This window comes from Corvus kubaryi, unplaced genomic scaffold (assembly GCF_017639235.1).
Source record: "Corvus kubaryi isolate FWS band 111438036 unplaced genomic scaffold, C.kubaryi_AGA036_p1.0 split1-37296, whole genome shotgun sequence".
In the NCBI taxonomy this organism is placed as follows: domain Eukaryota; kingdom Metazoa; phylum Chordata; class Aves; order Passeriformes; family Corvidae; genus Corvus; species Corvus kubaryi.
Window position 1 is genome coordinate 18,944,803 of NW_024582075.1, and position 25,735 is coordinate 18,970,537.

The 25,735-nt window shown below is 35.5% G+C and overlaps 1 protein-coding gene across 3 annotated transcripts in view; it reads left to right on the plus strand.

Moving 5' to 3' along the window:
- Positions 1 to 25,735, plus strand: part of TNPO1 (transportin 1) — a 74,630-nt gene that overhangs the window by 37,419 nt on the left and 11,476 nt on the right. For 2 of the 3 annotated variants that reach the window (XM_042012729.1, XM_042012730.1), the window contains 18 exons: positions 348 to 497; positions 3,910 to 4,016; positions 5,142 to 5,275; positions 7,539 to 7,620; positions 8,296 to 8,418; positions 8,898 to 9,016; positions 11,338 to 11,398; positions 11,999 to 12,167; positions 13,685 to 13,837; positions 15,059 to 15,284; positions 17,904 to 18,075; positions 19,301 to 19,387; positions 20,165 to 20,272; positions 20,449 to 20,607; positions 20,701 to 20,788; positions 21,758 to 21,856; positions 22,071 to 22,166; positions 24,996 to 25,071. In XM_042012729.1, the coding sequence (XP_041868663.1) occupies positions 348 to 497; positions 3,910 to 4,016; positions 5,142 to 5,275; positions 7,539 to 7,620; positions 8,296 to 8,418; positions 8,898 to 9,016; positions 11,338 to 11,398; positions 11,999 to 12,167; positions 13,685 to 13,837; positions 15,059 to 15,284; positions 17,904 to 18,075; positions 19,301 to 19,387; positions 20,165 to 20,272; positions 20,449 to 20,607; positions 20,701 to 20,788; positions 21,758 to 21,856; positions 22,071 to 22,166; positions 24,996 to 25,071 (2,209 nt within the window). Of the gene's footprint in view, positions 1 to 347; positions 498 to 3,909; positions 4,017 to 5,141; positions 5,276 to 7,538; positions 7,621 to 8,295; positions 8,419 to 8,897; positions 9,017 to 11,337; positions 11,399 to 11,998; positions 12,168 to 13,684; positions 13,838 to 15,058; positions 15,285 to 17,903; positions 18,076 to 19,300; positions 19,388 to 20,164; positions 20,273 to 20,448; positions 20,608 to 20,700; positions 20,789 to 21,757; positions 21,857 to 22,070; positions 22,167 to 24,995; positions 25,072 to 25,157; positions 25,231 to 25,735 lie in introns of all 3 variants that reach the window. The other variant, XM_042012731.1, reaches the window with a different exon arrangement.

A 25,735-nucleotide genomic window follows, 5' to 3' on the forward strand; every position in this document is an offset into this window, starting at 1 on the left:
ACTGCTGACTCATGTTCAACTTGCCATCGAGCAGGACTCTGAGGTCCCTTTCTGTGGCACTGCTTTCCAGCATCTCATTTCCCAGTCTGTCTGCACATCCAGGGTTGCCCCATCCCCAGTGCAGAATCTAGCACTTATGCTTGTTGAACTTTACGTGGTTGGTGATTAATTTGTGTACTCTGAACCTGAAAAGGTTTGCTAGGTGAATTGATGGGTGTAGCTGGAAAGAGAGATAAGGAAATTAAGATTAATATCTCTATATAAGCTTTGGTCCTGTGGCATTGTTTTGAAAATCTGCTTTATTCCTATGAGACGATTGAAGGTTGACTAATTACTTTCTGTTGCAGATGAGCCAACACGTTCCTTGAGTGGTCTTATCTTGAAGAATAATGTAAAAGCACATTTTCACAACTTTCCAAATGGGGTAACTGACTTCATTAAAAGTGAATGTCTGAACAACATCGGTGATTCCTCCCCCTTAATTAGAGCTACTGTGGGTAAGTTTGTTCTTAATGCTGTCCTCTGCATACTGAAAATGTTACTGATTTGGGTGAGAGCTGTACTAAGGCTATAAAGAGTTACTAAACTCCTAAAAGTTTTTGTTTCTCATAATTGCCACAACTTCGCTGTGTTTCAATGATATTTGTCATTATTGTGAATATAAAGATACCGCACTTTAAGTTCCTATTATTTTAGAAGTGATATAGCTATTCAGTTCATATTTCTTGACATGTAACTGAATATAAGTTTATTTTAATCTACTTAAATTCAGCTTGCTGCCAGCTTATATACCTAAAAACAGGAACACAGTAAAGGTCTGACTTAAGAACTATTCCAGTACTCTGATTGCATCAATGAAAACATTTCTGTTAGCTGATTTTCTACAACCCACCCCCTGTATGCACACATACGCACATCCCTTCAGGGAATCATCATACCATGCCTAAGCCATTCACATAAAAAGCTTCTCTTAGAAAACAGTAGATAAAGTGTGGTGTACAGAGCTTCATAGTGTCATAGAATCATGAAATGGTTTGGGTTGGAAGAGACCTTAAAAATCATCTAGTTCCAGTGAGAAGTTTTATTTGTTACATGAATTTTTGATTTTGTAAATACCTTGTTTTGATACACATGTTTCATAAAATAGGTATATTTGTATTATTTTGACTTAGTTCAAGGTAAAGTTGCTTTTCTGTCTGTTCTTTGAGAATACAGTCTCCTCCAACATTGTAGTAATTTTCCTGCTCTGCTCAAAAACTAGAAAAACGTAAAATACATATTTGAATATTGAAAGTACGTATGGGTGTCATTTCAGAAAGAAATTCAGCTTCTCTCAGTTGACTCCTCTTATAAAACAATCTACCAGTTACTGTTCTTTTGGAATCATTTTCTTTTTCTGTAGGACTCCCTCTCCAGGCATTCAGGTTACGGACTAACCTAAGACTAGAGAAAATTACTCATTTCTTAGCTTTTTCCTGCTGTCTTGTCAGTTGTCAGGCTGCTTTACTATGAATTTTATTAATGTCCAATATTCTAATGAGGGTAGAAACAAGTCTTTGAGTGGCAGGTACTCTTTGAATTCCAGGTTGTAGAAGAGTCATGCTTACTTCTTTGTTCATAGGAGTTTTCAGTGGAGTACTATGGAGCTAACTAGGGAACATATTCCAGCTCCATTTGGTTTGGTGACTTAGGGTTGTTTGGTGATGGTCTGTGGGATGTTCTTTTGAGGAATGTGGGGGTTGTTTTCAAGCAGTTACTCTTAAATTTTTCCTGATAGGAAATGCTTGTGGATTAGTAGCTCAATTATTGTTCAGCTTTAAGTGATCCTTGCAGGGATTATTCAGCATGTATGAACTCTCAAGATGAATAGCAGCTGATAAGATGCATGCTTGCATAATTGTTGCTGTTTTGCCTGTGTCTGGCACCCTGCTGTTTGAATTACTGGATCCTTGTAGCTGTCTGACATTGGTCCAGTACCCACTGGTTTCTTGGTACTAGCAAGGTGTAAAGATATTACTGCCTACCTAGACTGCCTTTAGCATGAGTTCGCACGTGCAGATTAGAGTTGCTCTTTCTGATGAGTATATGTTTTTGCAATTCAAGCACTATCAATTTAATGAGCCAAATGCAAATAACATCTCGGGAATTCCGAGAGCAAAATGAGCAAGTATGTCAAAATGGCATCAGGGAGGATTTAATGCAGTGTTCACTCTCCTCTGTGGTCTCTAGCATCTAGTGCTAATCAGACAAAAGCAGATACCTTTTGGCCAAGATGGAAACAAAGTGATTATTCCCATCTTCAGAAGTCACCTTGCTGAGGAGAATAAGCGCATGCCTTGAGACCAAATGATAGCTACGCATTGTTTTATCCTTACTTATCCTTATTCTAATCCCCAAATGAGTTACAGAGTGTATCTTCTCTGTGCTGTTAACCTGTGGTACAGGTTTTAAAACCCTATGTGCTAATCTTGAAATACAGATTCAAGTTTAAGCTGCATTTGTTCAGGACGCACAAATCTACCAGGATATAAATACATCTCATTAGAAAGTGTCTGCAACTGTTCTTAAAGCTTTCTAGGAACTCTAGTCTGGGCAGGACCTTAGTGTAGCTCCTGCTTGGAAGCAAGCAGGGAAAATAGTTAGTGTTTGAAAGTAGTGGTGGAACTGGAGAGCTTCACTGCAGGAGGAAATTGAAAGCTAGTGATTGCCCTATGAGGGGGAATTTTGTTACGAAGTTCAGCTTTTGAAAGTTAAGGAGTTGAGAAATCGACTTCAGGCATTACAGGGGCAAACCACCATCTGTACAGAAAGTTCATAATGACATATATGGTCTGAATTGCATGCTATATCATTTCATCCTCTGAAACCACTTCGAGGACCTTGAAAAGATCCAGCATATTGCATCAAAGGAACAATGCAAAAGTATCTCTTAGTTACTGTGTGTCCTGTCCAGAATGTCTTTTGCTCTGTAATGTTGTCCTCTATTCTTGTGTATTTAACAAGAATTTTAGCATTTTATTCCAAAGAAAAATTACATATTGCGAGTAGACTCTTTTTCCATCACTTTTTGCTTGGGAGATTGCCCCTTATAGTAGTATTGAGTTCTTCTGTGTTCGTACTCATTAGAAGTAACTGCCAGTAGCATTAAGGATTGTGCTAGCTGTTGTATTTTGCATTGGAGCAAAATGGACTCATACAAATTAAGTCCTAGTTTATAAGTAGCTTTCTCTGTCCCTGTCACCTAACTAGTTTTCCCCCAGATTTCTATATATGCTGGAAACAAACAGAATTAGTGACACTTTGGGCTAACCTGTCTGTTTACTGGCTCTCACAGCTCCTCACTGGATGACCTACCATAGTGTTTAAGCTCTTAGTAGGTATCTTAGTCTTAGAATGTGTCCTTAAAGCTTAGTGTAAACACAGTAAAGTTGTGAACACATAATTTCTCACTGGGTTGTAAGTTCATTGAATGACAGATTCCCACATTCATGCTTTTGTATCATAGTAAAAAAGAGGTGACTTGGGGAGGATACTCTGTACTTATTAAAGGTCCAGATTTGTACAGTGTTTAGTAAACTTAGAGCCAAAGCTGCCCTGCTATGTTATTAATTATAAATTATACAGATATATAAATGTTGTAATTTCCTTAAGTGAAGTTACTTGGTGCTTGATTTCTAATGTGTGATCCCTTTGTAGCAGCAGGAAGGAGCAACCTACCTTTGCTGTTCAAAGCCCTTCAAATAACATTTAGAATTAAATGTACTTCCTCTTCTAATGCGTGCCAGTCTTAACAAAACCATAACTTTCTTAGTTCTTTAGATATTTAAGAGGAGGAAAATAAGAAAAATTGATATGAAACAAGTGAAAGCATGTGAGATCTCATTTTCTCCATTCTTCTGTTTCTTTTAGGGATTCTGATAACAACCATTGCCTCAAAAGGGGAGTTACAGAATTGGCCTGAACTCTTGCCAAAGCTTTGCAGCCTGTTGGATTCTGAAGATTACAATACCTGTGAGGTAATGAGATTTATAGAAAACAGAAGATGATCATCTGAATTTTATTATTTTTATCTCTCTTCACACACACTATGTGTATGTGTATATACATATATATCATGTGTGCATGTCTGTATGTATTTATACGTGCCCATGTGTTCTCCTTGGAGAACAGTGGCTCAGATTTGATACTTTTTCTTCTACCTGTAGTCTACGTTCTTACTGTTCATTCAAACAAATTCATTTTCTTTGCATAAAAGCAGAATAAGATTGCAGATGGATAGTCATAGTATCTCAGCTGAGAAGTCTCCTGAAGTTACCACTTCGTGATGCCTAGTCTTTTAGGCACCATTAGCATCATTAAGATGATGCTGAATTTTCTCTTACATAAAAGCAGTGTTCATTCTTCTTGTAACTTAACCTGGAAAAGTGATTGATTGCTATATCATGGTGAAATGAACTGTTTTGTCCAGTCTGTATGAAGGGAAATAAGTAAATAACAGTTCTAAACTATGAGAAAAAATATAAAGCTATGTTTGATGTGAAAAAATATTGTGATCACACCATTTGAATTACTTGATAATGTCTCCATGAAAGTGTGAAGCATTTTGTATAAAGTGAACCTCAGAGATGACTAATGATCCAAGATGCTGCACTGTTATGTAGTGTTTTGGTGCTGCTTTCTCTTGGAAAAAAACCCTTACATTTGAAAGTGAAACTCAAATTGACGATCATCTCTGTTTTGCCCCATATTGAATTATGAAAGGAAATACAATTATATATGCAATTAATTTGAATGCTTCTGCCTCATTCTACTCACTTCTCAAATAAGAATTAGCTTTAGCTTTTAAGTATTTTTTTAAAATATATTTGGATAGAGGAGCATCAAATCAAACTAAAATTACCACTTACTCATTGCTGACTCTCCCAGTGTGAGAGCTGACAGATACTCAGATGCTGGTTTAAATAAAATGCCTTTAAGAATATTTCAATTTAATCTTAATTAGTTGGCTGCATTTATAGTATTAAGTAGCTACATTTACTGTGTTGTGCTGAAGTTACCCATTCAATATGAAGTCTTCAGTTCTGTTTTTCTCAAAATGCGAAAGAAGATACTTATTTATTTGTTTATTCATTTTTAAACAGGGCGCTTTTGGCGCTCTTCAGAAGATATGTGAAGATTCTGCTGAAATTTTAGATAGTGATGTATTGGACCGGCCACTCAATATCATGATACCCAAGTTCTTGCAGTTCTTCAAGCACAGCAGTCCAAAAATACGGTAGGTTTATGAGTTGTACTTACAGTTACCTGTTAAAATTTTACTTAAATTATTTTGTAGATCTGTTTAAAACCTACTTAGCTTTTTAAAATGATCCTGCAGAGACCCACAGAGATTCCATGCATCAGTAATTTCATGTTTATCTTCATAGTTAATACAAGAATGTCACCTCCTCATACAATCAGTCAATGATTCTGAAAATCAGATAGTTTCAGTTTTTGCATGTTATTACAAAAAATTCAGTGTTGTGCTTAGAACTTAATATTCTGATTAGAAATAACAATTTTACTTTCCTTTTGTAATGGCTTCAGCAATGGAAGAGTGAAAATTCTTCTGCTGACAAAAGTTTCTGAGTTCTGACAGAAACAAATTCTGCATTTAACTGAACTTTCAGCTGAATCAAATTAAATGGGTTCATCATCCCTTCACTGTAAAACTGTATTAATCTCTCCAAAGCAACAATATAAAAGAAAAATTCCAGAATTAAATTGGTATTTGCTAGTATTCACTACGAAGAGCAGTAGCTCTTTACCCTGAATTGAGCCAACAGAGTGTCCCTGCCACAAAGAAGGCTAATGGTATCCTGGGCTTGAGTATTGCCAGCTGGTTTAAGGGAGGTGATCCTTCCCTTCACCTTCCAGGTGGGGCCACACCTGAAGTACTGTGTCCAGTTCTGGGATGTTCAGTGCCAGAGAGGCATGGATACACTGGAAAGACTCCAGCAAAGGGCCATAGTGGGAAATGACTAGGGACTTGGGACTCATCAACATATGTAAATACTTGAAGAGAGGGAGGAAAAAAAGTGTCCAGGCTCTTTCCAGTAGTGCCCAGTGACAGAAGCAGAGGCAGTGGCCACAAACAGAAACTCATAATGTTCACTCTGAATATCAGAAAATAGCTTTTTTTACTGTGAGAATGACCAAGCACTCGCACAGGTTGCTCAGAGAGGTGATGGACTATCCGTCCTTGGAGACACTCAGTAGCCCGCTGGATGTGGTCCTGGGCAGCTGGCTGTAGGTGGCCCCGCTTGAGCACAGGCATTGACCAGATGACTTCCAGAGCTGCTTTCCAACCTCATCTGTTCTATGATTCTTCATGATTCTGTGAAATGTGTTTTATCTTCTGTTTGAAAATTATATCTGACGGCTTTAAGGTGGTAGTTCTTTATTGCCAAGAGTAGTAGATAGTGAAGACTAAGATGAAGATTATAACTCAAGATAGGATTCTAATACAGTTCAGAAAATAATCTATAAAAGAAGTTTGCTAAGAAAATCATGTAACAAAGTGTGAACTTGGTCTTGTGGAAAGATAAACGTAGTAATTCTCTGGAGCTGGAAAAGAGGAAGAAAAACATTCTTTTTTCCTTACCACACTGTATGGTCTTTCACTTCTTTCCTGTGCTGTGATGTTCATGGCTTTGAAACTTAAACCAGTTTAAAGTTTAAAGCAGGCTACCTGCCAACCCACAGCGTAGTTTCAGTACATAATGCTGAGGTATGAAAAGGACTAGTAGTGTCAGTGCAATACTTCTATTCACTCAAAAGACAACTTTTGAACAATGTTTTATGTCACAGTCTTCCAGGAAATGTCTAAACAGAATATAAATTTGGAGTTACAGTAGTAAAAATACTGTAATGAATATTCAAAGCGTTTTACAGGTAGTTTTGCCTTGTGCCTCTACCTTGAGAATTTGACTTCTGTGTTGGAGAATGAAAAAGACCTCTTAAGTAATGGCTTTGCATAAAATGGGTTAGAAGAACAGTGCTTCATTTCTTAGAATGTTTCTTCCACAAGTGTTTCAGTAGGTATCCAACTACCAGTGTGTTTTTGTTCTAAGCTACATCTACATTGTGGACGTATTCTGGTCTCACTAAATTCTAAACATATTGCAAAGGTGGTCTCAACAACAAAGAAGGTCAGGCTAAAATATTGCCATGTTGACTTGCATGGAATTATTACTATCTGAGAAGATCACAGTCATAATATGCTCAAAAAGAACATACATACTGTTCAGAGCAAATACACCAGCTGTAGTCATCCTACCCTAGTCACTGAATACTTTTAAATATTTATTAGGTATGTAAGAGTATAAGGCAGTACTTAAAATGTAGTTTAGTAATTTTGCTTGGTAATGCTACAGGTGCATAGATTTGTTCTCTCTTGCCTTTGAAGATACTTGGTTTATGCTTTTGATGCCTGAGTACAGTTTAAAAAAATGGTTTTAACTCATGAAACATATATATTTTAACTGTTTCTGTTGTAGGTCTCATGCAGTGGCATGCGTCAATCAGTTTATCATCAGCAGAACTCAAGCTCTTATGTTGCATATAGATTCTTTTATTGAGGTGGGTGTGTATTCTTGGTTGGAGGTTTAAGTCAAATTACCTATCTGATTTATCAAGAGGTTTGAACTATGTTGTGCAACCACCTCTACCCCTAAACTCCGCATTTCTGGCTGCCCATTCTTAGCTTCAGTCCCCATGGATTGAAGTTCATTCTGTATGCTTGTGCTCAGAGCTAACCACTCTGTAAGCGAAAGAAGTAGGTGTATTTCAAAAGATTTTTCCTAATTAGGGGAAGCTCTTGTGTAAAGGTGCAAAAGTAATGGCAGCAGTCTGTCTCTCTTACCTGTCCTGAGAAGTGCATGTCACTGGGGCCTGTCTGCCTGTCTGAATGCTGTTACTGAACTTGGATGAGAAGGGCTCTGGATTGTCTGGACTATTTGATTTGCTCCTCTTGTGTACTGACACAATTTATGTTTAGGAGGTAAAAATAATCCAGGAAGTACTGTTCCTGTGCCAGTGTTAATACACAGTGTCATGTTCATGTATAAAATACACACTGAGAGACTGAAGCGTTAATTTGCTAACCCATACATCTTTAAAAAATAAAATAGTATTCTGAGGTGTGGGTTGGGCAAGTACAAAAGTACATCTCCTTTAGTCAGCCAGTAATGTCAATTTTCATACAAGCTGAACGTGATGAACTGAGGTTTTTCAACTGTTACTACTTTCCAACAGAATCTTTTTGCATTGGCTGGTGATGAGGAGCCTGAAGTACGCAAAAATGTTTGCCGTGCTCTGGTAATGTTGCTGGAAGTTCGGATGGATCGCCTGCTTCCTCATATGATTAGTATAGTTGAGGTGAGTCTCCTTTCCTGGATGTTCTGCAGATTCCCCTGTTTGACGTTGCAAAAATAATAAATAAAAAGCATTCTTTAGAACACGTATGTTGCTCTTGCACTTGCCGATTCTTTGTTTCCCTTTAAGACTGAGATTGCAAAACTTTATTCTTATCTAATTGCCAACTTGACATTGTGTTTGACAGGCAGTGCATATGGCAGTTGTTTATTCTTCATTAAATTAATTATCCTGAAATGGCTGGGATCACAGCTAGGCATTGCTTGACCCTAAGTGAGAAGATTATGTTAAAAATCTAGCACTAGTGCTGAAACTGCTTGAGTTTACACATTGAAGCTGTCTGTCACTTTTTGGGGTGTGTTGACCGTAACAAGGTTAAGGCATGTTATTTTACATTGCTGAGATGCTCTTTGGGCTACTAACGAAAAGTTCTTACGTAAATGTTCTATTTTATACAAGTAATTAATTTTTATACTGTGTAGTACATGCTTCAAAGGACCCAGGATCAAGATGAAAATGTGGCTTTGGAGGCTTGTGAGTTTTGGCTGACTTTGGCTGAACAGCCGATTTGTAAAGAGGTATTATGTCGGCATCTTACTAAGTAAGTATCAAGAATTACAACTCATTTATTTTGAGACAGTTCTCTTAAAATTTCAGTGGACTTGTTCATGGATACTCTTAGAGACAGTGTATATGTCATTGCAGCTTAGAAGAATTCTTCCATAGCTAGTTCTTGTGCATAGTAAAATTGAAAAGACTTCTGAGGGTTTCAGACCCAGTGAACTCCAGAAACAACTTAACTGTGTTGCTGTAGTGCTTGCTAGGAAGTTAACAAGCTGCTACGCTTCACATGAATGCAAAGATACAGTTAAATGCACTTAAGCTCAAGTGAACGACTCCACGTGACATTACCCGTAATATCTGGTGTGTACCATGAACGTGTTGTCTTGACTACTGCTGATGTAGGCATCTCTGTGCAATGCTTCAATGTGCATAGTCATGCAAATGGTTCTTCATTTTAAAAAGAGCATAAACCAAAATGACATGACTTTGATTTAGAAGTCAATTTTGTATCAATTACTGTTACAATTTAAACTTGAAGAAAGCCTGTACAATTTGTTCTTTCATAGTTATGCAGCCTGATAGTAGTTTCAAAACCTACTTTTTTGAAGTTTCAAAACCTACTTTTTTGAAGTTTCAAAAAGTTTTCCTATGCCTCAAGAGATAGATCTTTGATTGAATGGGAGTAAATATCCATGTTTGGAGTGTAAACATCTTTATGTCTGCAACAGTGCTTGCAACTTCCTCCAGACTGATTTGAAGTCTTTTACAACAGGAAATTAATTCTTCAGTGTTGACAGAAAATGAATACTCTTTCTTTTCATATATGCACTGAAGATTTTTAAATTAGGAGAGGGTTCTCTCAAGATTTTGAGTGGAAGAATAGAATGACAGAAGAGACACACCCTTCTCAGCAGAAATAAGCGTTGTAGATGTGAAGTAATTAAAAAAAGGAAGCAAAATTTCAGTTTTCTTAACCAATTAAAAAGTAGAAAATTGAGATTAAAACATGTACTGTAGCAGAGAAAGAATAGGAGTTAAAACCAGGAGAATAAGTTGTGAGAAATTATTTTTAAATTTTAAAGTGGTCTGATTTAATTCCTACTTTTGTAGTTCAAAAGCAAAAGAATGATAGTACACAGTACAAATTCCCAACACAAATCACATAGTTAATAACTACTAGTATTAAATCTCTTTTGGCCTACATGAACCTTGACACTGCAACAGCATCATACTCATTTTTTAAAAAAGCTTTTACATTTCTAGAAAAACAAATTATTATTGAGTCACAGCATATTTTCCCCAAGATCTTTCAATGTCATATGTGTTTAAGACAACTTATTTGTTGGTGAGTCCTGTTTCACTAGGGAGCTATATAAGCTTGTCAGTACTTGGTAATCTTAAAATTTTGTAAGTTAAATTAAAAGTGGGACAAGATCTTCTTAAAACTTGTTCATGTGGTTTCTAGTATCTGTTCCATTTTATGCCTGTAGCTTTCTTATACAATGTATACTTCACGAAGTGTGCTGCAGAAATGCCACTGAATTGGTGATAATGTTTATACTTATTATTCCTTCATTCAGAGTTTAAAATGTAATGTGGCATTGCAGTGCGTGAATATTAGAGCAAGCCTGATACCTTCAAAAACAGTACTCACCTGCAGAATATAGCAAGATTGAGTCTGTCACTGTTGCTGCGTCCATCCATGGTTTCCTTTGGCTTATATATTCTTATAGATCTTTTCTTTTGTTGTGGCAAACATGTTTTTATGGGAAGTATTTGACTTTTTCCCTTACTACTTTTTTAGCTATATATCAGTGCAGTTGGAGCCCCATAACCATAACCTGTTTAATAATGAAGTAAATCCTAATATGAATTAGTCAAGATTTCTGCAATGTTGAAGGCTTGTCCTCCTGAAGTAATCACGAGGTGATAGGAGAGCTTTATGTAGTTAGGCCTCCATCTTTGACAACGATGAGGTAGAGTCTTCATTGACAAGTAAATAAAGTGACAAGTACTATTGGCAAGAATCAGCTTACGCATATTATGGGAGTTTGAATTCTTACTGGAAAACCTACAGATGTAATTTCTGAAAGTTGCTTCAGGATAAGTTCATCAGTTGTGCCATCTGGCTGCTTCTATTTAAAAGTTTGTAATTTGAAATAACTCTTTTTCTCATTGCAAAGTATTGATGAATCTTATGACATGGAACTTGATTTCGTTACTGCTCTTTTTATCAGGCTAAGGTATTTCTCTTTTGAGTTGGAGGTGAGGGTCACAACCAAAATTATGGCCCGTATAACTGAAAGCTGGCTTGCTTTTTTATGTGTTGTTTTGATATGTATAAATATTTCTTTGTAGGCTGATACCTGTGCTGGTAAATGGTATGAAATATTCAGAGATTGATATTATTCTGTTGAAGGTGAGTATCAGTTTCTTCTACTCTGTTGGAATAGTTGGTTAGGTTCTGTCCTATAAATCAGAATGATTCCAATCAGAATGGGCAGGCCTAGCCTACCATCTCTTCAGTGGAGAATTAGCTTTCTGGGGCAAGGTATGCTGTTGCAATTACTAAATGCAACTGATGCCATGTTTATTGGAAAAAAATGTGTGGCTCTCCTGCTTTGCCCCAGTCCCCTCTCACACAATTTAGGCAGTGCTGGGATACTATTACCATAAACTACTGCAGGAACTCATTCTAATGCCTTCTAGGTTGAATACATGGCTTTTTCCATCACTACATATGTCTGTGTATCAGAATTTCTCAATCACTTCTTTCTATTTCATTCTCATTGAGTAATTGCTTAACAAGAAGTATACTTTGTGGGTGAGGGTACCTCTCTTGCTTGTATCTTCTTTTGTTTTTCTGGTAAATGCAGCAGTAGAACACAGGAACAGTGGTATTTTTGTATGGGATGTGAATCTTTTACACATGTACAAAATCTTGAACTAAAACTCCATTGTTAACTTCCTTGAGCAATACAGTTGGACTAGTTTATCTGATAAAACAATTTGATCACAGGGGGATGTTGAAGAAGACGAAGCTATTCCAGATAGTGAGCAGGACATAAGGCCTCGTTTTCATCGTTCAAAGACGGTGGCTCAGCAACATGAAGAAGATGGTATTGAAGATGATGACGATGATGATGATGAACTTGATGATGATGATACTATTTCTGACTGGAATTTAAGTATGTCAAAGTAATGTGTGAAATGCTTTAAACTAGAGCTACTTTTATAGTACAAGAACCACAGTAAAAAGACAAGTTTGTGTATAGGAGTACTGAGGCTTTGTTTTTGACTACAGAAATAACTATCTGCTGACATAATTGGTGGGTATGTTGGAGGGGGAGCCTTTCAGATGACACTTTGACTTTATAACTGTAATGACGAAAGCTATCCATCTGTAAGCTTATTTTTAATATGGCAGATCGAGTTAAAAATATTTACTTGATACAATTCAATGGAGCTTTTGGACTTAGAATTTTAATTTATGAAATAATAAAAATCCTGTATCACTTATTTAATTTCAGTATAAAAAGAGAAAAAAAAAAAACCTTAGTAATGCTTTCTTTAATTTCAGTCCTCTCTCTGAAATTAAGTTTCATTCAGTTTGGTTTGTTTTTTATTCCCATGTGAACATTCTACTACCTGTGGCCATTACAAATATTTTTTTTCTCTGTAGGGAATTTGCTTCTGACCAGAATACAGTACTTTAGTTTTTTTGAAGGTAGGAGATGGCTATGAGGAAACCAGAGTTCAGATGGCCTGTTGTGGGGGTCATAAGACCTTTAGGCTAATAGTCCATGTTACAAGGAAAGAAAACACCACAAACTGTTTTTTAAGTTCAGTGACAGGAAATAGCTAGTGAAATTCTGACGAATCTGATTTGAATATGCATTGCGAACAGCCTCATTGTGGAATAATGCTTTTTGATGTGGACATAGCCATATAGGGTTTTCTTTCCTAAGGCCACAAGTTTTTAAAACAGGTGAATGTAACTTCAGGGTTATGGTTAAACAATTTTGAGACATATCTGGAGAATTATTGTTGTTGAAAATATGAGTGCAAATACGCTTGTTTCTGTAAAGCTGCATCTTGGGAAAAAAGTATAGTTTTGTATTCTTAATGCTCTTCTTGCCACTGCTGTGTGTAGATATTGCAGAATTAAATACGCCTTTTCTGAAAAAAAGCTCAAATTACATAAGGTGCCCTGTGATGCATGGTTTTGATTAAAATGGTGAGAAAGCTGAAGTTGTTCGGGAATGGTGGCCTAAAAGAGAAAGAGTAGAACAGTTTAGAAATCTGTAATGTTATATGTTACCTGGATTTGTGAAAATTTTAATTATCTGAAAATCAGAATTGTGTGTCCTATTTCGTGTCCAGTGTGCCGTATTTGACTTCCAGTATGAGCAGAGAGGAAGCACCAGCATAGCTTGACAATTAGCAGCATTGCTTACTAATGAGACCAGTGCAATTCTTTATGACAGATCAGGAAGGAACTGATACTATAATAAAAATTACTTTCTAAGAGCTGTGGCTTTGCACAGGAGCACAGTGTATCTCTCTGTAGTGTAATGGAGTGGAAGTGTGTTTCCTGCTCATGCACTGAGAATCCACTGGCAGCTCAGAGTTAAAAAGGGGATTATATTGCCTAACTACAACTATTTGTATAATAAGCAGAGATTAACACTGTAATTCCCTTCAGGGAAATGTTCTGCTGCTGCTCTAGATGTCCTAGCTAATGTGTTTCGTGATGAACTTCTGCCTCACATCTTGCCACTGTTGAAGGAATTGCTCTTCCACCCCGAGTGGGTAGTTAAAGAATCTGGTATCCTTGTTCTTGGTGCAATTGCTGAAGGTAAGGCAACAGTTCATATCAGGTTGCTGATTTTTTAATTGGTTCTAAAGCAGCTTGGGTGAACTTACTAATGCAAACAAGTATATGTCCTTGGCTGATTTGGTTTTGGTGATTAATCTTGTCATATTCTGATAGGTGACTGCAGTTATTTTATTTTTCATTTTCACACTTACGCACATTTGGGAGGCTAAACAGATTACATAATTTCTTTTATTTCTTCCTTTTTAAACTTTGCAGTATACAATTGTTCGTCTCTCCCAAAATACTACCTTGATTTCATAGAAGATAACTATTTAATAAATTTTAGACTTAGATTTTAAGTGTTTTCAGAAATGGAGAAGACCACTCCTGTGATTTCAGTACACTAAGATGCCTTTTGTAGATGGTTCTCCAATTAAAATAGGCTAATTTCCATTCTTTTTTACTTACTCACAGTCTTGCTTGGCTTTTTGCCTGGAGTTCCAGCATCTCTGTTCCTTTTGAATGCTAAAGAAGTAGATTTGGGTCCATGCCTGGATTATATTTCTTTTCCCACAGTGTCTAATGAACATACTTTTTTTACTGCTACTAGAAAATTTTTAGTCGGTTTTGATTTGAAGTCCAGCAAGGTAGAAGTTAGTACTTCTGACAAATCTTGGTGTCTTACTGCCCTTGCAGACTTGAAGGGTGCAGCTTTTATTGGTGGTCAATATTTGTTCAATTTTAGGAAAAACAAAGAAATTTGAATTTCTTAAGGAATCCTTTTTCATGTGATGATTTGTTGTCAAGACAGTCTTTCTTTGCTTGGTATTTTCTTGTTTACTCTGAGTAGACTGAAATAGGAACTTCAAGCTTTAGAAACTTTATTTGGATGTACTTGCTATACTGCATTGAACAAAGCAAAATTTCTGGAGACTGGGGAAGCACTGAAGTAGAAATGTAATTGAAAAAATATAAGTTTAATTGAAGATTTTAATTATTATTTAAGAATTTTAGTATTTTACTTATATAATATTATAATTATAATACTTATAATTACTATAACTGTTATTTATTTAAGGGTTTTTTTTAGAACTTTATATAAATTAGGTAGACTTGCTTTGTTAAAATATTTGTATTTTTAATTTCGCATGTTGTGTTCCTCTGTGATGGAGAATGAAAATATGTCTCTCCATCAGAAACAGAAAATAATGGAACTTTTCATTAATTCTGGTACTGCAATAGCTATATTTTTCTTTCCAGGCTGCATGCAGGGTATGATTCCATATCTTCCAGAGCTAATCCCTCACCTTATTCAGTGCCTCTCCGACAAAAAGGCTCTTGTGCGCTCCATTACATGCTGGACTCTTAGTCGCTATGCACACTGGGTAGTTAGTCAACCCCCAGACACATACTTGAAGCCATTAATGACTGAGTTGCTAAAGCGTATCTTGGATAGCAACAAGAGAGTACAAGAAGCTGCCTGCAGGTAAGCCAAAGCTTAAGCAAACATCACTATCCATGATGCTGGTTTTTTTTTTCCTGTGGGAAGCTATTTTAATGCCTTTATGAGTGAATACGTGACTCCATTTCTAGCTCTTAATGTATTTCTTTCTCTTACATTGGAGTAGATGCAACTTTCTCCCAAGTTATAATAACATGAAAAAAGTTAACATCTATTGCTCTTGTGCACTTTATTTTCAGAGTATGTAGAACACCAGCCTAAATAATACATTGTAGTAAATTAGCTGTTTGCAACACTTACTTTCAATATATGATGTTTCGTTGACCAGAAATTTGGCCTTTTTTAAAATTGTCTATGAACATGGGCAGAACTGATTACAGTGGAAAGCTATTCTGTAATTGGATTACTGATACTGTTATACTTAGCTCAGCATTACCAAAACATTTCAGATTATTTCAAGGCATATTATCTTTCTCCTGAAGCAAGATGTTGGGAGATAAGATTCCCTTCTCCCCCTGGTCTACTTCTTAAAAAATATATATATATTGCTTAATTAGTGGACGCAACATTAATGGAATGGGAATGGGTGCACCCCTTGTGCACGTGGCTCAAAAAAAAAAATGTACATGTCAGTTTTTGTCAGACTGGAGTGTACACAGCAAGTTTTTAAGGTTTCTTCAAGAAGCAGTTACATCTGCCTCTGAACACCTGAAACTAATAGTAGTAATAATAGATAATAAATGATAATAATAGTAGCAACTGCCAAGTGTCAGTAGTGCCTAAGGACAGTGATGAGTTCAGGGTTGTTGAGCTAAGCTTTGCTCGAAAGGGGTGAGTATATCCTTGCCTGAGAACAGATACAATGACTTTATGAAATGTACTTAGTGAGATTGAGGAATTAAATACTGTTTCCTTGTGTCTCCAAACGTTTGCAAAAATTTGGCTAGCAAATTTGGGTAGCTTTAATGTCTTCTCTGTTTATTCTATTAAAAAAAAAAAACCAAATGCAAAACCCAAAAACCAGATAAAATAACCAACCAAGCAAAAAAAAAAAATCCCCAAAGGAAAATATTCCACTTCTCTTCAAACTTCCCTTGTACAAAACATGGCTGAAAATCTGCATTTAGTTAAACACAGCTGTGTTGTAGTGTAGTTAAATAACCTCACATGGTGCTTATGAAGGATGTGCAATGGGCCGTGGAAACTTTTATAGTAACAGGGAATCTAGAATGGAAGTATTAAAAATTACAGTATGCCTAATTTTTTTTTCTTTTTTTAATAAAAGTTCACTGTCAGACTTAGAGCATATTTTGAGATACTTTCTTTAGAACAGAGATTCAGTAAAATCACTGTTGCAGCTAAAAATAAACTGTCTGGGAAACTTAACTGTAAGGAAAATGTAGAGTTGTTACAAGTCAAAATGTATTTACTAGCTTTTTAAATTGTAAGGAAATACAATGAACCTTCTTGAACAACAACAAAAAGCTTCATCCCAACAGTGAATAGTTGCATAGATGTTAATGTCTACCAAATTGAAGATTGGTCACAGGATACTGTATGTTTTTGTCCGTAACTTCTATATGGTATCAGATGTCTGAAGTTTACATCTGTGCTTTTAAGAAGTTGCTCCTTAAGTTGGCGACACACAAAATGAAATATAACTGAAATACCGTTTCCTGCACAAGTTGTATGCCTTCAATTGTATTCTGAAAGAACACTTCATAACGACAGAATAAAATGATAAATAAGTAAATAAAGTAAGAATGCTAGCCATTTAGTGTTCACAGTTCCCTTCTGTTAAGAAAACGGCATTTCTGCATTTGGTAGCACACACCTCGCGCAGTGATGCATGCATTTTTAGCGCAGAGACAAGCTAATAATAATCTTGTTGACAAAGCTAGGCCAGTAAATCTTCAATAGCTCCATATTATTTTCCTTTCATTAATGTTTCTCTGAAGCAGCATGTCTGGTGTGGGGAGATTGTTTTGTTTTGTTTTGTTTCATTTTGGATGGGTTTTCTTAATGCTGCCGTTCAAACACTGCATAGACAAGCTGAAATGTTTCCACAACGTCATGATGTGTGCTTTGACCAAGAGCAGCTAAAACTGTTCATCCTCTGTATTTGCTTTTAGTTTTCCATGTCTTTCTATATCTTTTTCTATGTGGTGAACTGCTGAGAGTACAGGCTGATGTTTGCATTGTATTGGCACAACAGCACCAAAATATCTAGGTGCAGCTACTGTATACATTAAAGATAGTAGTCCATTTTTAACTTGATAGTGGTCCAATTTAGCTTAAATAATCAGCTTTTATTATGGTTCCTTCTATTTTAATTAGTATATTGTAACTTTTCTGCTAATAGTTTTCTTTATAGTGGGAGGCTTCCATATCCCTAATGAGTTTTATGGCAATATTTTAAAATTTTGTTCTTTACAATGTAAGAGCTGGATCCTTATGGGTGATCCTGTGTTCAGTCAAAAAATATCGAAGTTATCTAAGTATTACCTTTTTGGAAGCATATCCTACATGAATTCGAGGACTAAATACAGCTTTATGTTTAAACAGAAATAGGTTAAGCAGGGCATTTTGGGGTCGTCTTGTTTCATTTTGTCCAAGGTACTAATTTGTTTTATTGTCCTTCAGTGCCTTTGCTACTCTAGAAGAGGAGGCTTGTACAGAGCTTGTTCCTTATCTTGCATATATACTTGACACTTTGGTCTTCGCATTTAGTAAATACCAGCATAAAAACCTGCTCATTCTTTATGATGCTATAGGAACCCTAGCAGATTCTGTAGGACATCATCTAAATAAACCGGTGAGTATACTTTATGTTCTGTAGAAGGACTTAGCATATTTGAAAAACTTGTTCAGTGTTTTTTGTAGTATGCTTTACATGTTATAAATCAGAAGTGCTGATATTTCCATGTACCTTTTATTGTGCTCCATGTTTACAGATTAAATACATAGACTGCACATAATTTTCCTACTACACAAATATTTGCCATTTTGAGTAAACAAGCAATAGTGTGTGGTGTGTTGTGATCTCATCATGATTTCTCCTTCATGCTCAAAAGTTTTTTAGCTCAGAGGAGATATCAGTATATATACCCCTTTGGACAGGCAAATGTAATGGGGTTTTTTTTAGTGTACCTGTATTAATTAGTAGAAGATGTACATGTCATATGTTGGCATCTTATGATGGTTATTGAGACTTGTTTCATTTCTCTATAGTGTTTCTAATGACATAAATGCCCTAGAAAAAACATTTTTAGTTGTTGCCATGGTATTTTACTTGCCATCTGGACCCCACACCATCAAAGGACCTGTTTTTCAGTCTCTCTCTGAGCCTGGCCATCTTGGCATTTGACAGCAGGAGGAAGCTAAATGGCAGCTCCTCATGAGGGTGGGACTTTCTTTAGTCATTTAGAATTTTGTACCATTGGACATAGCAAAATCTGTTGACTCTTTAGATGCCTTCTGGGAGCAACAGTACTCTAGACGTGCCTTGCTTAATGTCCTTGTGACTGTGTCTGTGCAGTGGCAAGTAAACCAGCTTTATATAGGCCTAAGTGCCTCCTTCTTGAGAGATAGGAGATTACTTTTTTCATGGGTGGTTGGTTTCAGGAAGAAATTTCAGAACTTGTGGTCATGGAGATAGGATTGTAGTATCAGGACAGTGGAAGGTGGTTGAGAGAAGCAGGTGGCAGATGTAGAGCCACAGTGTAAATGTAAAAATGTTTTCTGTATGCCTTGAGGCAGTCAGATAGAATCATAATAACCCAGGCAGCTATGCTGAAACCAAACCTGGAGGAAGAGACTCCCTTTGTAATGGTACTTACGTGCTTTAGGAAAAAACACCAAAACAAATTGTAAATTTTAGTATTAAAATATCTGTGAATTGCAACAGTGATTGAATTACAGTACACCTGATATTTCGTTTTTTTGAAAAAGTAAAATATATTTCAGTTCTTCTTTAGCTTTGAAATAAAATAGTATGCAGTAGAGTGTTTTAGCAGCTGATACATTTTCATCCTCAACAGGAATATATTCAGATGCTAATGCCTCCATTAATCCAGAAGTGGAACATGCTGAAGGATGAAGATAAAGATCTCTTCCCTTTATTAGAGGTAAATGTTAAAATATGCATATTTTGTATCAACTTATTTTAGAAACTATGTTTTCTACTAAAGGTGTTCTTACTAGGAAATATGACTATAAAAGCTGACAATGTTAGCTATTTTCCATTAGGGAAAATATATCCTGACTGTGGTAAGAAAGTTTTATGACTGAATAAATGTCCTTAGGTTTAGCAGAAATATTTAAGACTTTTTCTTGCCATTTTGGAGTGTTTTCTGTCATAGGATTGTTTTGGGGAAAAAAAGGGTTCTATCCTCCTTTTATTCTTCTCTTTCCTTGCCCTCCCTTCATCCTTCCATTAAAACTATTGTCAGACAAGCTGAAGAAGGTATGAACCAGGCTATGTAGTCTAATGCTCTGTATTTTCTGAGTATGACGCAGGAAAACACCTCTAGAAAAATTAGTTTTGTAACTCTTAGGTTATATTAGGGCTTGTTCATGGTCAAGATACTGCAGTTTGGTGTAAGTGCTGTCTGAATTATCGTAACTGGTTTTGTATGCATTTCCTTGGCTACCTCTAAGAAGATGCTGTTGCTGAGAAATTTTTTCAACTGGCATACACAGGAGTGAGTAACAACTTGCTGATAGTTGCCTTGGCTCAGCTAATCAGTACTGCCTTTCTAGGTTGTGTTTACTTAATCAGTTACATGTTGGTGTACTTAAAATCCTAATGTCCTCCAAGCTGCCTCTCCCAAGTAAAAGACTCTTCAGGAATGTGAGGAAAAGTAGTGACTGCTTTCTCTCTCCTCTTTTCTTTTTTATTCCAGTGCCTGTCGTCAGTTGCTACTGCCTTGCAATCTGGCTTTCTTCCATACTGTGAACCTGTGTACCAGCGTTGTGTAAATCTGGTGCAGAAGACACTTGCACAAGCCATGGTATTTTGCTATAACTGTTCCCATGATACTTCGCTAAACCAATGTGTTAACTGTGTGAAATCAGAGGTTTGCAGGGAAATTGAATATCTAAATGAAGATGCAGTTCTGGAACTTTTTTATGCATACTCCTGAGAAAGTCTAGTATAATTTTTAAAATGTGTACTTATTTGTTGCAGTTGCATAATGCACAGCCAGACCAATATGAGGCTCCAGATAAAGATTTCATGATTGTGGCTCTTGATTTACTCAGTGGTTTAGCTGAAGGACTTGGAGGCAACATTGAACAGCTAGTGGCTCGCAGCAATATCCTGACACTAATGTACCAATGTATGCAGGTGAGATGAGTAAGCTATTTGAACCAAACATTTTCTTTATGCGGAGAATCAGAAACTCTTCTAGAATTGTAATTTTTTCCTTCCTCTCTTTAGGACAAAATGCCTGAGGTACGGCAGAGTTCTTTTGCATTGTTAGGTGACCTGACGAAGGCATGTTTTCAGCATGTTAAACCTTGCATCGGTATGTTTCTTTTACGTGTTTAACAACTTGTTTTGTAAGTGTCTAAGGGGTTGTATTAGCCATTGTTAAACTCCCTGTTCTGTGGGTTGCCTTTTTAGGGTGTTGTACACAGTCATTTTCCTTTATCAACAAGAGTCTGTAGTCTTTTGTCCTTTGAATTGTATATTAAGAAAAGTTGTTCCTATTTTTGTAGACAGTGCAAAAGTTCATTTTTCTTCTTTATTTTTATAGCTCTTTTTGTTCTACTAGAACTTGTTGTTAAGTAAAAATACATATATAAATCAAAAAATGGGCTAGAGGATAGGTTTTACTTTGTTTTTCTGCTTTGTTTTTTATTTCTGTGGGAAGTAGCATTGGTGATACACTTCCACAATATTTGCTCTTTCTTCCCACAGATACTGTTGAGATGCACTTGCTGAATAAATGCTTGGATAGGCTTGGAATTTAAAATTTTATTTGGCAGATGTTATAATGACCTTTTTGACTAATTTTTCTTAAAATTTAATCAAAGATGTGATTGCCTTCTGGTCTTTCCTGTTTTCTTAAGGGTAGCTGAATACATGGTTATCCAGGTGATTTGGGGGATGTTCAACCATATGATAAAACCACTAGTACTTGTAGCTGGGTTTTGTTTCTTCTCTTCCTCTCTCTGCTCCCACCTGAGCAAGGGAAGGAGAGAAAAAGGTTTCTACATAAAAGTTACATAAAGATAAAGCCTGTTAGGAAGATTTTAAAAGCATAATTTGAAAATATTTGCATTTATCTGCTTAGGTTGTAAATTCCACGTTAATCTGATATATAGCTGGACTATAGCTCCTGTTAATTTGCATTTAATACTTTCCAAGTATTTAAATAGGCTTACATTATCTTTTTCTTAAACATTCCCTTTTTTTCCCCCTCACAGTCCTAAACTAATGGGACAAGATGGTTGTATTGTGTGATGAGATTTTAAAATGTTGTTCTTTCTAGCTGATTTCATGCCAATTTTGGGAACCAACCTAAACCCTGAATTCATTTCTGTGTGTAACAATGCCACCTGGGCAATTGGAGAAATCTCTATCCAGATGGGTAAGATTTAATTTTTTCTTTAAGTCTCTGCACATTTAGAATTATTTGTCTGGGTGTTTTGGGTGAAATTTTTTCAAGTGATACCTGTATGTTAAGATTTAAATTACATTTGTGATTCTTGTCCTTGTTAGTAAGTTAAGTGTACATGTTCTGTTTACATTATGTATATTAATGGTCATTTTCTTCTGAATTTCTTTTAAAATTGTTGTTTCAGGTATAGAAATGCAGCCTTATATTCCAATGGTCTTGCACCAGCTTGTAGAAATAATTAACAGACCCAACACACCAAAGACGTTGTTAGAGAACACAGGTACCCAAAAAATGAACTGTACATGGTGAAGGAAATGAGAAGACTTTTTTTTAAATTATTTTTTAAATTGCATAGGGGAACCACACCAGAACTGATTTTGTTATGTATTTGGCTTTTATAAGTAAAAACAACTCTGTTTTGCACAAGCTCTTACAAGTCTCAGTCTTGCAGCAAATCATATATCTAGATTTGAAAAGTTATTCCTTTTTCTTTTATAGCATTTATTATATCTATTTATCATCTGCTTTCCAGTTTTTATGTATTAAATATGACAAATTTTTCCAGTTTTATTTAAGTATTAAATATGACAAATGTATGCAGTAACACTTAAGAGACTTAATTTCTCACTGATTTTGATGTATGCATGTCTTTACACATGTACTGTATATGTATGTCTAGTGAAAAAAATGTAATTGGCATATATAAATCAATGAACTCTTTGAATTTACAAAAAAATGCACTTTTTTTTTAAAGATAAATTTACAATATCATGCATAAAAATCTAGATCTGTGATGGCAGTTTTACCACGACATAACAAAAATTATGTTTAATTTCTATTACCTGGTCACTTAATAACAAATTCCTGGAAGGAATTCTAATAATGGCATGCATATTTTATGTTCTGGCTTTGCATTCCAAACTCGGAGTAATTCCCAAATGCCTTACTGAATTGGAATTTCTGAGGCTTGTTTCTTTTGCATTTATAGAGGGCATGTTCTGGTATGAAAAGCACCTTCCATACTTGAGCAAAAATTTATGGATAATGCAATGGATTTATTGTTCACTATTTTACTAACAGAGGAATTTTTTTCCTTTTGTTTGAAAACTGTCTTGTAAGAAAATGACAGTTTAGTTACTATGTCTGACATGATTGAATATGATGCAAATACAATGGTACAGTTACACTTTTTAAGCAAAGCAAGAGATGATTTGGAGAGAGATTTTTCAAAGCATATTTTTCCTTCAGTATTCTCTAAACTTAAAATCTGCACTTTCTCTCCCCCTCTATCCCATTTAGTATGGAAGGTGAACTTGAAGGATAATTTACCTAGTTTTATAGCATATTATATCAACTACTTTCTGAAAAGAAAATTTTGAATCAAATACCTAGTTGTGGAATATACTATGGAATAGTGTAACAGTATAATACTATGAGAGTATAACAATATAAATTTTCCTTACCCCTGCCCTGACTCCCTTCTTCTGCACTGATGGATGTGTAATACATGTAACTGAAAGGCATCCAATACTTAGATGTTTGCTTCCATCATTGTTAAGAGAATTTTTGGAAGCATCCAAACACTGGTTTTTATTTATTTATTTTTAAATTCTCTTAATAGTTACTTTAAATGTGGATGGATAACTGCAAATAAATGTTGAGTGTGTTGTACTTATTATAAGTTTGTTGTGGGATATTTTGCTGTGTGCCACTAATATATGCAAGAATATTACTGGTTTTGCTGTAGCTTGCTATGTAATTAATTATGAAAACTGTCCTGAAAACACATTTTGACAGAGATTTCTCTACCTTGTTTATGCTGTAGCTCTAAGAATTTACAGATTAAGCTTAAAATTGTGTTTTCACTTGAGCTTCTGTGAAGTTTTATAAGATACTAAAAAATTTTAGACACTATGTATGGAAATTAAGTAACACCAGAGCAAAATAGTACATTAACAGTGAGCTGCGTCACACGGAATTAATATGTTTCAGACTGCTAGTATATCCTACACCAAACTTTTATTGGAGAAAGCATCATCTGCTTTATTGCATGTTTCATGAAACTGTTCACAAATGCCTGTTAATTAGAGTGTTGCATAGTATGTCCCTTGAACATAGGTTTCCTTTTTCTGCTTCATACAAATCTGCTGGATTTTAGTATTATTCATGTATTTTGCTTCAAGTAATCCTGATACATTATCCCCCACCCTCTCCTTTTTCTGAAGATTAATCTTTCGTGAGTTGAGCGAACACCATTAAAACACATTTGCATAATGTTACTTTCTTTGGTCTGTCCCTCGGAGCAAAGAACCAAACTACGTAATCATGTGATGAAGCAATTTTGCTTTTCATGTGTCCTCATGCTTTGGTATCAGAAATCAGATTCGTGTATATCTTATGAGGAAAGCTTTTGTGAGCAGGAGAAATACTAGGATTAAAGAATTAATGTTCTGCAGTCAGTTGCTTTGAGTTAGCAACCATTTTTAATTAAATTTACTATGAGATTATGAAGAAGACAAACATTTGTTGCTCTTCAAGAAATGTTCCATCTGTTTAGGATTTTCAGACAGACCACAATATATTCCATATAAAAGTATTTGGAAATGTATTTTACTGATAGATAAGGTCTCTAAAAACCTTGAATTCTAAATATTGGATAAAATAGAATGTTTAGAATACTTGATACTAAAACTGAAAATTGTTAGTTTCTCTTTTTAAAAAGTATCCATTATAGTACATTTCAATAAAAACTTTGAATGTGTAGAGGTCAATTTACTTAAATGTAGCAAATGATTACGCTGAGGAGAGGACAGAATGACTGCTTACATCAGAAATCCTTTGGATTTAAAATTGTGTTTTTGGTGTTCTCTCATACTTCTTTAATTTTTCTTTTACCTTGGAGAGTATACCATATATGTTGCTGCCTCTTATTTAGGGGGTGGTAATAAACAGCACTGGTGAAATCTTATGTTTATTATCATACACAGATTCTGTTGGTTTCTGTTTCTGAGTTATTTGTTGTTTTTTCTTTATTTTTTCTCCTCCCCCTTCATTTGCTCATGTCTTGGTTGGCGTTTGGTGGTGTATAACCGTGATTGCGTTACCTTAGCAATAACAATTGGTCGTCTTGGTTACGTTTGTCCTCAAGAGGTGGCCCCCATGCTACAGCAGTTTATAAGACCCTGGTGTGTATTATTCAATCTTTTTTTTTTTAATTCATTTTTCTTCACTCTCTTTCTTTCTTTCTTTCTTCTCTCTATCTCACTTTTAGATATATTTTCAGTTGGTTACAAAATCTCAATCCTTAATCATTGCCAACCATGTGACTAATCTTGTCCTATCAGGTTTGTGAGTTTTTAGTAGCACCGTCATGTATTCTTTATGTTGTGGCTAACGACTAATTTATGCATGGGATAAGATTGTCACATGCTTGCTGTGTTAAAGCTTGACTATGAAAGAGCATTTAAAATCCACCAGAATGATAATACAATGCATGCAAATACTGTAAAATTTAAACTGTGCTTTACTTAAAATTCAGTCTGAGGCTTGAAATGCTGTAAGGAATATATGTTTATAGATTTGTTACGTATAAAATAGCTTGCTTGCTGCTGTTAAAGTTCAACAACTGTTCTGTAAGTGGTATCTGACATAATTCATACTGTGACAGTATTTCATGTTCTGCTTCTAATAATGATAGTTTCTGTAAGTATTCCAGATCCATGTTTCTTTTGTATTTAATGGAATACAGGTCACACTTCCTAACTACAGTTAGCAAAAAAGTCAGATTCTGGAGGTGATGCCTAATGGGATTGTGCTAGTAAAAACTGTGTGCAACAAGTGTTTTTTTAA